This window comes from Eretmochelys imbricata, chromosome 11 (genome assembly GCF_965152235.1).
Source record: "Eretmochelys imbricata isolate rEreImb1 chromosome 11, rEreImb1.hap1, whole genome shotgun sequence".
In the NCBI taxonomy this organism is placed as follows: Eukaryota; Metazoa; Chordata; order Testudines; family Cheloniidae; genus Eretmochelys; species Eretmochelys imbricata.
In genome coordinates this window covers 26,480,394-26,494,214 of record NC_135582.1, presented here as the reverse complement: position 1 = coordinate 26,494,214, position 13,821 = coordinate 26,480,394, and the positions used below count along the sequence as shown (strand labels likewise).

At 37.5% G+C, this 13,821-nt stretch overlaps 1 protein-coding gene across 1 annotated transcript in view; it reads right to left on the bottom strand.

Moving 5' to 3' along the window:
- Positions 1-5,014: 5,014 nt before the first annotated feature.
- The window catches only part of EPC2 (enhancer of polycomb 2), an 85,215-nt gene continuing 76,408 nt past the window's right edge, over positions 5,015-13,821 (bottom strand). Inside the window, exons 11-14 of the mRNA XM_077830039.1 lie at positions 11,923-12,059; positions 9,524-9,683; positions 7,919-8,252; positions 5,015-6,285 (exon numbers count right to left, since the gene is read on the bottom strand). Of these exons, the coding sequence (XP_077686165.1) occupies positions 6,213-6,285; positions 7,919-8,252; positions 9,524-9,683; positions 11,923-12,059 (704 nt within the window). The 3' untranslated portion in view covers positions 5,015-6,212. The remainder of the gene's footprint in view (positions 6,286-7,918; positions 8,253-9,523; positions 9,684-11,922; positions 12,060-13,821) is intronic.

Genomic DNA, 13,821 nt, shown 5'->3' with positions numbered 1-13,821 from the left:
ACCTTGAACCCAATTTTCAAAAATCAGTATTTGGTGCAACTTTTAGGGAATATAATTTTGTTGTGGTGCACAGGTAGTAATTTGAAAGAAATTAACATTAAAATGTATCAAACTACTATGTCAAGCAATCACTCAGTCCTACAGTACTTAACATACATGGATGAATCTTTAGATTGTGTTAAAAACCCAAAGGAAAAAACTGAAGTTGAATTACACTTGAACTATTTTTTGTTGCCAGACCACATCTTCCTTAATAATTAATAACCATTAAAGCACAAAACAGAGTTTAAATTATGCTGAGGATAAGTCTATGTTCACAATAAAAGTCAGAGGTAAGACAGATATTGTATCATTAACACACACCAGATTGCCATCACAGAAATATAACCCACTCGTTGGTATTCCCTGCTCCATTCAGGCATAAAGAGACATTAAGAATAGTTTCTCACTAGAGTTCTGATTTAATTTTTTTGTAGATTCATGCTGGAATTCAGGATTATGTGTCACTTCTTTTCTTTTTCTAATACTATTTAAAAGGCAATGAAATTGATGAAAATTAACCTGAGACCCCCTAAGATTCCTCAATATGGTTTTAAACAATTAATATGCATACTACATATGGATTATGAATGGAGCAATCAATTTCATAATTCTTGGATAGTTTGTTGGCTACATGTGCTCATACTGGAAGATATTACAGTATTTAGACATATATTTAAAAAGTAATATGCCTACCTGCTGTACAGTTATCTACATGGTCAATTAGCTGAATACTAATTAAACTGACATCCAGAGACATTTTCTGGTTACTTTACAATGGACAAAGTGGCTATTAACTCCATTAGTTCCACTGCATGCTTTTAAGAAGTTACGTTGTTCCTGAAAAATCTAGAAGCATGTCAAAATATGACTTTAACCTTGTCTGTACTTTGTCAAGTACAGTAGTCGATATTTGGCCTCTGGGTCAAGTTAAACACCCATGATACCATGGAAATGGTTCTCTCAAATGTCTGAACAAAGGCACAAGGATGAGGACTTTCAGTAAAATTGACAGCAGTTCCATATGGGACTGGAAGATACTGAATGCTGTTTGGCATTTAATGCCACAGCAATTTATGAGCAGTCAATGAACAGGCTATTTTTGGTAGGCTTCTCTTTCACTGTTGGGTGCTAAACCAAAGATAAATGTATTTGTGGGATCTCTAAGAAGTGAGCTGTCAGGCTGGTGGGAGGTTACCAGTGGAGTTCCTCAAGGATCGGTTTTGGGACCAATCTTATTTAATCTTTTTATTACTGACCTTGGCACAAAAAGTGGGAGTGTGCTAATAAAGTTTGCGGATGATACAAAGCTGGGAGGTATTGCCAATTTAGAGAAGGACAGGGATATCCTACAGGAGGATCTGGATGACCTTGTAAACTGGAGTAATAGTAATAGGATGAAATTTAATAGTGAGAAGTGTAAGGTCATGCATTTAGGGATTAATAAGAATTTTAGTTATAAGCTAGGGACACATCAATTAGAAGTAACGGAGGAGGAAAAGGACCTTGGAGTATTGGTTGATCATAGGATGACTATGAGCTGCCAATGTGATATGACCTTGAAAAAAGCTAATGCGGTCTTGGGATGCATCAGGAGAGGTATTTCCAGTATGGATAAGGAGGTTTTAGTACCGTTATACAAGGCACTGGTGAGACCTCACCTGGAATACTGTGTGCAGTTCTGGTCTCCCATGTTTAAGAAGGATGAATTCAAACTGGAACAGGTACAGAGAAGGGCTACTAGGATGATCCAAGAAATGGAAAACTTGTCTTATGAAAGGAGACTCAAGGAGGTTGGCTTGTTTAGCCTAACTAAAAGAAGGTTGAGGGAAGATATGATTGCTCTCTATAGATATATCAGAGGGATAAATACCAGAGAGGGAGAGGAATTATTTAAGCTCAGTACCAATGTGGACACAAGAACAAATGGATATAAACTGGCCACCACGAAATTTAGACTAGAAATTAGATGAAGGTTTCTAACCATCAGAGGAGTGAAGTTTTGGAATAGCCTTCCAAGGGAAGCAGTGGGGGCAAAAGATCTATCTGGCTTTAAGATTAAACTCGATAAGTTTATGGAGGAGATGGTATGATGGGATAACATGGTTTTGGTAATTAAATATGCATGGTAAATAGGCCCAATGGCCTGTGATGGGATATTAGATGGGGTGGGATCCGAGTTACCCAGGAAAGAATTTTCTGTAGCATCTGGCTGATGAATCTTGCCCTTATGCTCAGGGTTTAGCTGATCGCCATTTTTGGGTTCAGGAAGGAATTTTCCTCCAGGGCAGATTGGAAGAGGCCCTGGAGGTTTTTCGCCTTCCTCTGTAGCATGGGGCACGGGTCACTTGCTGGAGGATTCTCTGCTCCTTGAAGTCTTTAAACTACGATTTGAGGACTTCAATAGCACAGTTATAGGTGTGAGGTTTTTTGCAGGAGTGGTGGGTGAAATTCTGTGGCCTGCGTTGTGCAGGAGGTCAGACTAGATGATCATAATGGTCCCTTCTGACCTAAGTATCTATGAATCTATAAGTGTACAGCTGACCTCACAGCAAATTGAAAGAAAATTTCATTTTTAACAAAGCTCAGGCTATAGCCCTTATAAGCCCTAATAGACTGTATAGCAAGAGTGACATCTGAGTCAGACAGTTAAAATAATTATTCACTGCAAACTGTTAACAAAAATAGTGTGATCAGTTCTATTTTACAATAAAAATACATTACATTACTGCTAATCCTTTACATGGAACACACTCTGAAGTGTGTAATATTGCCCAGGCATGCTTATCAAATAGCCTTTGGAGAATATAAAGATGCCCTCTCCACCACCACCACCGCATTTGGTCATAATGCATTCTAGTTAAAGCTCCAGCCAGAGGTTTTTCAAGTAACTAAAGACCAACTCTGCTCCAGAAAGCCACAAAAGGTGACTGCTAGGTAACCAACACATTCTCAGTCTAATTTACCATGAAAATAGTCTAAATTAGTCATTAAAATAGTTTGAACTATATCTTAGTTGCAATCAGCTAAATACAATACTTTCAACCTTCAGCAGGTTGGCGTTCGTGTACTCACAATGCCCTGACATTTTTATGAACAAAAGAAGGCCTCTGGGGCTATCTTTCTAGACTAGACGTAGAAGTAGAAATGACAGAATTCTCTGTTAGCTATGTACAAAACAAAAGACAAATGGTTCTGCAATACGCTTTCTAATAATCTGACCAATAACTCAAGTGAGAAATTTAGCATTTGTACTTCAGACCACATAACCTGTCTAGCTATTTACAGAAGTAACACTAGTTCTACACAAAGTCCAAAAAGAATTGTCAAAAGGTATGTGTATGTAAAGAACAATTTATCAATCATGCAAGGCACTGTAGCAGATCTGGTCTGAATATCCCATGCATTGCCTACCCAAATCCCACACTCATCCTTTACCCATTACCATTTCCAGTGGTACAGGGCTTCCAAGGTCTGTGGAGAAATATGCAGGAAATGCTCGTTGAACTGCCACCCCCCCACACACACACCTCACCTTTCTCTTCTTATGGCCCTTATAACGTTTTTAAAGAGAAAAATGGTACTAGTTATCAGTAACAATAGGGAATACTTCTGGACCGCCTACAGCATCTCAGGCTGCTGGGTAGCTCTCTGATAGATAAGAGCTGGACAATACTTCAAAACAATATCTACTGAATTACCTGTAACAGAATAAAACAGCTAATGGGAGGGAAAAGTGTCTTTGAAGAAGACAAACAATATATCTTTCTGAAACAGCTAAAAAAAGGCATAAATTGATATCTTGGCACCCAGGAAAAACAACAACATATAGACCTTGAAGGAGAAAGCACTATTTATTCTTTTTTATGTGTTTCTGTGCAAAACCTGCAATATGAACTGAAGAACTAATTAAAATCAACCCCCAGAGCAAGTCAGAAGTCTAAGTTCTCATTTTACCAGCTGCTCTACAATACACTTCAGTTTCAGTGAGATAGTTATAAAACATGCATGAACTCAGAATAAACCAGGATTTAATTGCAGGGTTTAACTGTGGATGTTACCCAATCACTCACCTGATGGAGTAGTAAATTTCTAGTAAAATGGTTTTACACAAATAGGTCTTGTATGAAGCAACTCTTGCAACGCATTAGATGGGAATTATTTCTGTGATTTCTAATATACTCAAGTCTATCTAAGGTACGTACAGCAGAACCCGAGAGTTACAAACACCTCGGGAATGGAGGTTGTTTGTAACTCTGAACAAAATGTTATGGTTGTCTTTTCAAAAATTTATAACTGAACATTGACTTAATATAGCTTTGAAACTTTACTATGCAGAAGAAAAATAAGGCTTTTAACATCTTAATTTAAATGAAACAAGCACAGAAACAGTTTCCTTACCTTGTCAAATCTCCCCCTCAAACTTACCTTTTATTTTTTTAGTAATTTATGTTTAATACAGTATTGCTCTTTTTTTGGGTCTCTGCTGCCTGATTGTGTACTTCTGGTTCCAAATGAGGTATGTGGTTGACTGGGCAGTTTGTAACTCTGATGTTTGTAATTCTGAGGCTCTACTGTATATGGTTCCCATTACTCCAACATAACAGCACTTGACAATGTTTACTTTAATTCTCCTACTATTACCACCTCTGTTAGACAGTGAAGTGCTGTTATCACCATTTTACAGATGGAGAACTGAGGCACAAAAAATAAGTGACTTGCCCAAGGTCACACACTAAGTTCTGTGGTGGAAACCCAATGGACTGAACCTGGGTCTCTCAAGTTCCAACCACTGGTCTACTGTTTCTCTCCTGTTATACTACAAATACATTAAAGGCAGGAAACAATCACTTTCTCACAGAAGTGGCAGTTTTAGTGAATATACTTGGATTAAAAACATCTCAGAAGACTACCAGTACCACCTTAACATACAAATTGTTTTCACATTGTGAAATAAACACATATGCAACATGTCCATGTTTTGATATGTATTTTTATTTCCCTGCAGTTTTCACTTATCAAGAACAAGTAACAGGGAAAGTTGTCTGAACTAGTGCATAAACAAACATTCTGAAACACCACTACACGTATCTAATTTACAAGAACCATATAAAAAAAGTCACTAAAACACTACACTACGAAGGTGTCCAACGCTTACAGTCAGACTTTTTCCAACCCGTTACTTGCCTTGTAGCCACAGGAAAACTCTCCAAAATTGAAAAGACAATCTTGCCACAACCCTCCCCCCTCCCACCACCTGGGATGGCTCGATATCTAGACATCCAATAATTATTGCAATGATATATAATGCAATACATACCTGGTAAAATATCCTTTATGTGGTGTGTTACAGTTTTAAAGCCAGTTAAAATATGCAGTCTTCAGATAAAATGTAATCAGTTGAAAATTTTTCATATCTGCACAGTTTAATGTGTGCTAGAGGCATAATTTTTCCTAGTCAGTTTTTTCTGTGTAATTATCTTTTATAAACTGGTATTATAAATAGAAATATACATTCAAAATATATGGAAAAGTGAGTTACTACATTAAATTTGCATGTATCGATCCATCCCTTTCCCCTGCACAGTAATAGAAAATACTATTTTGCCTTGAACTTCATATTTGACAGTGAAATGCCACTAAAGTATTTACCAAAAAGTCCATCTAATCAAATTGTGAAACAAAATGAACCAAGTGAAAACTTTACATTTCCTTTAGAAAAAAATTACAAGAATTTCATTTCCTAGCTATGAATCTTTTAACTTTTTTTTTTAGACACAAAGTTGGATTTATTTGTACAAGATACAAAATGTAAACATGGCAAAATAAATAGTTAAAACAAGTGATGCAGGATCTCATTTCATGCTCATGATCCCATTAAAGAATTATTTTTTAAATCCATTCAGTTGCAAATTCAAGTGCAAAAGCATGATGATGAATATCTACTATTCAAGTAACAGAAATAATATTGATGATACAAATAAACTATTTTACAAGGTAGTGATTTTCCCTATTTTACAAAATGTACATTATATATCGACTTAATATATGATATAATGATAGTCCATTTAGGTCCGTTTCAGTTCCCTGTGATCCACAGAGTGTTGTATTTTGCATTCAGTTGGAATATAAATGACTACACCATCAGCACAGGTTAAGCCACTGGTTTGAGGTTATGTCACTTCCATTGCTACTGTTGTCTCTGCTATGCCATTTAAACCCAGTCGTTCTGGTTCGTGGTTCTCTCTGTAATAAAATGGAATATGGAATAGTTACAAGTAGAACATTAATATTTCTACATACAATTTCACAGTATTTTTCTTGATATAAGTGTTTCTGCACAGATCTCTTATTCAGGGAATGGAAAGACCATTAAACTCAAACAAATAGGCAGGAACAGGGAAAGTTCTGCTTCAACTTGCTGTTTAAAAACCAAACGTTCGCTTTAGTCCACCAATACCATGATCCTATTCATGCGCTGCCGCATTAATAAAGTACTAACAGCTAACTTTGCTGAAGCTGAAAAACCTATTGATGATTTCCTATAAGATAGTACTGAAGCTGGGGTGGGTACCCTGCAGCCCATCACAGTAAGCTGATTGCGAGCCGTGAGACATTTTGAGGATGTTGACCGCCTGCGGGCACGGCCCCCTGCAGCTCCCACTGGCAGCAGTTCGCCATTCCCGGCCAATAGGAGCTGCGGAAAGCACAACTGTTCCGTGCATGCTGGTGCATAAATTACTGTTCTAACATAGCCCATCTTTTTTATCAGTTTAGTTAAAAAAAACTTTTCAGCACTAGCATGAAGAATTTTTAATTTTGCATCAGTCTTTATATAATGCTCTTCAGGATTTTGCACCTGTTAGAACCCTAAGGCTTGTCTAGAGTAGGAATAAAGGTGCTTTTTAACAGTTAGCTAACAACTTGAAACAGCCCTTTGCATCTAGTGTAACCAGAGCTGAGCGTGCTAAACATTCAAAAGGGTGTTTCTAGGTTGTTGGGGGTTGTTGTTTGTTTGGTTAAAGTACCTTTCCTCTAGTCTAGACATACTTGGACTTATATCCAGTATTTATTTATTTTAAAAAAAAAAAAAAAAAAAAACTTCACACAAAAAAATTTAGTTATGAATGAAATTGCAAAGTGAACCATAACCCATTAGTGCCCATTCTGAATTCCTGTACTTTATAAACAATAGATATAATTAATTCATAGATTATACAGTCCAGCAGACAAGTTTAATAAAAGGAAAATTTAAGCTTTTTTTAAAAGAAATTTCCAGATACTTGTTCAAGATCACCCTTCCTCCATACATAGTAATCTTTATTTACATATACTAAAACTGCAATTCTACAACTGGTACAGGGAACCAAATTATGCTCTGAGGGAATTTCATGGTGGAAGTGAGGTCAGAGTCCCAGACTGTGCCTCTAAGATGCACCCATGGAGTTTGGGGAAGGGCATAAGCATAATTCCTTTTGGGGAAAGCAGGGTCTGGGAAGCCTGGAAGTGGCTAGCTGCATTAGATTAATCAAATCAAAATGATTACCTGAACAACTCATTTTACACAGTTACCATGTAAAAATAAAAGTATACTTATATGTGTTCAATTATATATCTGTATTATCTTAGACCTCAATTCTGCAAAAGGATTATCTAGACACGAACTTGTATGACTGCTCAGGCGCCTATTGAAGTAAAGGATATACTGTGCAGGTGGGGATCCCTTTGTAGGGCCAAAGTCATAGACTGTGAGATCTTCAACCAAGGGACTATGTCTTACTTAACACTCTACTGAGCCTGGTAAATTTATGGAACTATTCATATTATAATAATAATACCGGAATTTAAGAAATTCTGTCCCAATATACTATATACACACCTTGCTATACTGCTGATGGCACTGCTGGGAGTAACCTTTGGCACTCTGTCCATACTGGCAGCAACTGTGGCAAGTTTTAAGGCTGTTGGCGATGGTGCTGAAGTCCTTGCATTGATATGTACATTGACTGGAGAAACGACACTGACATTGTTTAGATGCACTGCATTAGTCAGGCAAGAATTGTTCATGGGAAGTGTTTGAGGGCTGCTTGTGCACAAAGCTGGAATTAAGTGGTTTGTGGTGCTGTGGCCAACTGTCCTTACAAGCTGTACCGCTGAAATCCCTGGGCTGGATGATAAAGCCATGTTGGTGGAGTACAGAGTTTTAGAGGTTCCTGTTAGAAACAAAACATTTTCAGTAAAAATTACACAAATAAAACACATGTAATCGTTTAGTCACAAAACAGAAGTTTAAACATAAGCTTAAGTATAAGGCTGTAATTATCAATGGCAATAATTATCCCATAATCCCAATGCCAAAGTTACAGCTTGGGAACAAAATTACTAAAGTTTATTTGCAGTCACAACTTTTACAGTCTTTTCTGTTCAATTAAGAGGAAAAAACGTTTGCCTCCAAGTCCCAATTAGTGTAGACTCCTCAGAGCATTGCCCTTTCTCTTGCATAATGTGTTGAGGAATGACCTGATTTACCACAACTGGGCTGAGCTACAGTTCTCTCCTGGATCAATTCCAGCATTATGATTTACCATATATTAACTCTCTTCCTCCCCACCAGTGCACAGGTTCTATAAACCCCATTACACCATTAGCTGTTAAACAAAAAACCACCATAAAGCCCCTCTGATTTATTATCTAAGTCAAATCCCAATGAACTTTTGTCTCCTCCTGTAAAGCAATAATCCAACCTGTCTAATTTGGCATGATTGGTTTCTGATAAGTGGAGTCTCACAGAAAAATTGCAATTACATTAGGGCTTTGCAGCTAGGTTCGTGGTCTCTGGAAAAACTGCTCTAGTATGTGCCAGTCGTACATTTAGGACCTATTCAGAAAAGAATTTAAGCACATACTTAACTTTGGGTACATACTTACATCAATGATGTCAACAGGTTAAAGATAAGCATATATGTTCTATGCTCATTTGGGGCTATAGTACTAATTAAAGAATGAAATTTCTTAAGACTGTAGAACCAATATGGATTTGAAAGTTTTAAACACCAACTCCCTCCCCATAAAACCATCCACAAGATCACGGGACACTGAATAATGGCATTTTTAAAAAACTGTGTAAATAGAGTCAGACTGCACCAATCATAACCAATCCATACTTTACAAAGAGTTTTTATTATTTGAAAAGAAAATGGAAAAGTTACTGAATTACTGTTCATGATTTAAAGATAGGAAATTTTTGTTCTGAAGACACTATTAGATCTTCAACATTATCCAAATATAGTTTGTACTTTACTAACATATCAACATTAGATAAGGCCAGAGCATTTTGTACAAAACTGTATAATTAAAAGAGTAATAATTAAAATCTGCACTGTTAGTATATTTATTCAACTCAAATATATTTTTAGAAATTAGAAGTCCTTTGTTCAAAGATTCTAAACTCTCCATTAGACAGCTAACATTAAGAAATCATCACCTGAAGGCTGGACAACACCATTAATATTGTTGTGGCTGGTGTTCTGTTCCTTTGTTACCTCACTGCGACTGGGAGCAGGTGCACTGACCACTGCAGATGCAGCAAAGTGGGCACTGGCTGAGTCAAGTGTTTTGGACATACAGTCAGAGGTGCTTGAGCCCTATGGAATTAACCAAATAGTGTTTACAATTCTGCCAGTACAAGCTGACAAAACACATTAAGACGGATAACAACAGTACATAGCTACTAGTGAATTAAGGGGAAGCATCTTTTGAACCAAAATTATAACATGAAATATTTAAAGGTCATGAATCTAGTTTTATGCATCCCTCCCAACAATGGTCAATCTAGACAACTATGTAGAAAGTTGACAGGCTGCATAAGGAAGCTTCTTAAATCTTCAACTGCAAAAGGTCTCAGACTGACACATCAAATTCATAGTGTGTTTGACAAGTCTTTTGTATCAGTCTTTGGGAGGCTTTTTGAAATCCTGAAGGTTTTTTTTTTTCCATTTATTTTACTTATATACACTTGTGTCTATGCAAGGTCCAAAACGTTATTCTGTCAGGGATTAATTTGCCTCATAGGGATCTCGCGTACTGAGCTTTGGAAGGATATTTCTTCTACTAATCCAGCCACCTTGAAAACGTAAGTACTAATATTCATTTTTTCAGCACTTGCCATCTTCCCTTTGATACAGTATCCTATTGGCTATATATGGCAGAGGTTCTCAACCTTTTTCTTTCTGAAGCCTGCTTCCCCCCCCACACACACCCACCATGCTACAAAAATGCCACGGCCCACCTGTGCCACAACCATTTTTCTGCATGTAAAACCAGGACTGGCATTAGGGGGTAGCAAGCAGGGTAACTGCCTGGAGCCCCATGCCATAGGGGGCTCCACAAAGTTAAGTGGCTCAGGCTTCGGCTTCAGCCATAGGTGGCAGGCCTCGGGGCCCTAGACTTCAGCTTTCTGCCCTGGGCCCCAGGAAGTCTAAATGCTCGCCCTGCTTGGCGAACCCCCTAAAACCTGCTTGCAACCCCTAGGGGGCCCCGGACCCCTAGTTGAGAACCACTGGTAATGGCTGCATATTTAATACACTAACTTTTCAATATCTAAACCATCAAATATCATTTCCTCCTCCTAGTTAGAAGCACCATTCCATATGTTATGTAAATAGACAAAAAAACCCACTTTGCAACCCAATAATATATACAGGAAGATTATGATGAATAAATACAGAAAATGGTTGGGGGGGAGAAAGGAACACTGGTGTTCATGTATACACTTCTCATAATAATATAGGGAAAAGGTTTTTCTAGTAATGCTTAACAATATTTTTGATTTTATACATATATTTTTCTTTTTAATTTGCAAAATACTAGCTATGTAAGCCTGACAGTAAGTGCATCCTTTGTCCACAGTAGATATGACACTGGAAAAATTAATTTTCTCACAAAGAAATTCAGAACATAACACATTTAAAAGCTTTTTTTAACTCAATAACTACCAAAGGGCTAAGTTGTGCCACTCTTACTCACACTACCCTACTCCAAAATTAGTCACACTGATTTCAACTGGACTACTCACACAGTAAGGTACGACTCAATGACAGTACAAGTGGCATATTCTATCCCTAAACAAAGTGTATTTAATTTCTAAGAAATGTAAATATAAAAAAGAACAGATAATTGTGCAGGCAGTAAGACATAAAAGATTTGTAGTCTCTTTTCATATTCTCTTACAGGAACGCTTGTTAAGCAAATTTGCTTTAAAATCTAGTTTTGTTGGGTTTTGGGTTTTTTTTCTTTCAGAAGAAAGTAAGACAAAAGCCAAGACCAACAGAAATGCTTTTGAGAGACAGTGTAACAATATTTTTATCTACTAAAAAATCCCCAGCAATGTTTGCAATCCAAACAGTTCAGCATTGTGCATGAAACCCTGAGTGAAACTGGCAAACTGACAAAACAAAGTGAAACTGGCTATTCTGTTTCCGTTGCCTAAGTGTTAAAAGTAAAACAAATGTAAAAATAGTGAAACTATATTTTTAAAACAAACCATTTGCAACGTAAGTAAGAACATTCATATTTCCAAAATACACACTCATTTAGCAGTGTCCCTTCAAAGTTTATAAGAAATACCACATTCTGAATTACAAGAAAAAATAAAAGCAAAAAAGTTATGGTAGCTAGAGAGATACTGAGTTTTCCAAAGCCACACAGAGAAATTTAAAAGGATTTTGATCAGAATAATTTAAATGCATTTCACACAATTAGTACATTAACAAAAGGTTATCTTTAACTTGTGACAAAGACTTAACAAAAAGTGAGTAAGCAGGAGGGAGAACCTACTGTGGAAGACTATCTTGGCACATCAAAAAGATTATAAAGGAGTATTACCTGTGCTTTTGGATGCGTCTGTTGTGAGGAATGCTGAGACTGCTGCTTCTGCTGAAGCTGAGCAAGTTGCTGTCTTTGCATTTGAACTAATTGCTGTTGATGTGTCTGAAACTGCTCCTCTGTGATACCCCCCGTTACTGTGGAAGAGAAAAATGAACCCAGAGTTTAATGTACTTGAAGAAAACAAAATTTTCTAGAACAAAAATGAAGTACAAAGCAAACTGACATGGGACAATGAAATGTGAAAGCAAGACACATGAAAGGAGGGTACTGAACACTTGCACAGACCTCAATATACCTATGTTTGTGAAGGGCAAACCACCAGTTTAAATGCGTACCACTGGCCAACTCCCTTTGAGTATGAAGTCATCCATGATAAGGGTCTGATAGTTCAGAAACAACAGCTTCTTACTAGCACTGAAAAGTGCCTTCAGTGTGTTCCTTCTCTGTAGCTATGGCTATTGTATTAGGTAGGCAACTTTTTGGTAGGCAAGTTAAACTGAGACTACATCAGAGCCACACCCACACTAAATGACATCCTTTATGAAGCTACACCATTTCCCAACCATAAAGGAACCATAAAGAAATTTTTCTCCTGGCTTCTAGGAAATGAGGAAGGTCTCCCATTTCATGGCTGGGGAAGAGGAATGGTTCACTTTTCTTTACTATAACCACTCTCAGCTACTACCCCCTATAGTAGCCTCCTTCTACCTTTCTTCCCTCTGAGATCTGGGGACGTGTTCAGAAGAAGAGCACCTGGTAGTTCCAGCACCACCAGCGTTTGTGCTATATGATCAGATCTCCACTCTACCGATATGTATTAGGCAATGTGAGTGGAGCAACATTCAGTACACTTGAGCAGCAGGTTCAGAGGTGCACCAAAAACTTGAAGACCAAGGAACTGGAGTAAGATGAGAAAAACTGGCTCCCCAGGTCTAAAATCTAGCATATGGCTCCAATAATTTCATAAAGGATCACAGTCAGTGTTTAAGGTTAATAAGCCATTTCTATCCTGTGATTTTTGAACTGCTCCTGTTATTTCATCTCCCCCTTATTATTTTTTAAAAGTGTGTTGAAGGAGGACTTGAGCAGCATTTTCTGCAACTAGATGGTATTACATCAAGGCCTCATTAATGGCGGGGGGTGGGGGGTCAGATGTCAAGGGAGATTAAAAAGTTCGCTGACTAGTAAGAAACACATTGAGGCAAACCTGAAGGATATCACCTTCTCACAGGGCATTAGGAAGGGAAGTGCTGTGTGCCTCAATTTCCATATCTACAAAATGGGGATGATGGTGGCTATCTTCTTTTTATAAAGTGCTTTGAGATGAGTGGGTGAAAACTGCTAGAAAAATAGCTACAAGTTGCTGCATGCTGTTGAATAAAGGCAAGGTGCAGGCTGTCACTATTCCTGAGGTTTTAATGCAGCCACAGGAATAATAACTAACCCAGTGATCAGTTTCATCCAGGAAGAGAAAACAGTTATAAAGGCCATCACCACCCCACTGATTTACTTTCCCCACTGGCTGCTATAAGAACTGCTACCTGTGTACTCATTCAGCCACAAAAGCAAATAAAGATGACATTCCTTATGTTGTTCCCATGGTGGGAAAGGATATGTCCCACAAGACAGACACCACCTGCACTGGCCAGCCTCAGCACAATACAAAAAAATGTCATCAATTCCCAATTTAATGAACTCCAAACCTGAAAGTCAAATTTTAGCACAGGATTACGTTTAGTGAAGTGCAAGACTGAAGAGGAATGTCATCAGTTTTTTTTTTTGTAGGTTACCATAATGAAAATATCAGTATCCCTATGTTATAAAAAATGAATTGAAATGACCATAATGAATAGCCTGTTTTTTCATCATACCAGCTTTTCACTAGGAGAAAAAACC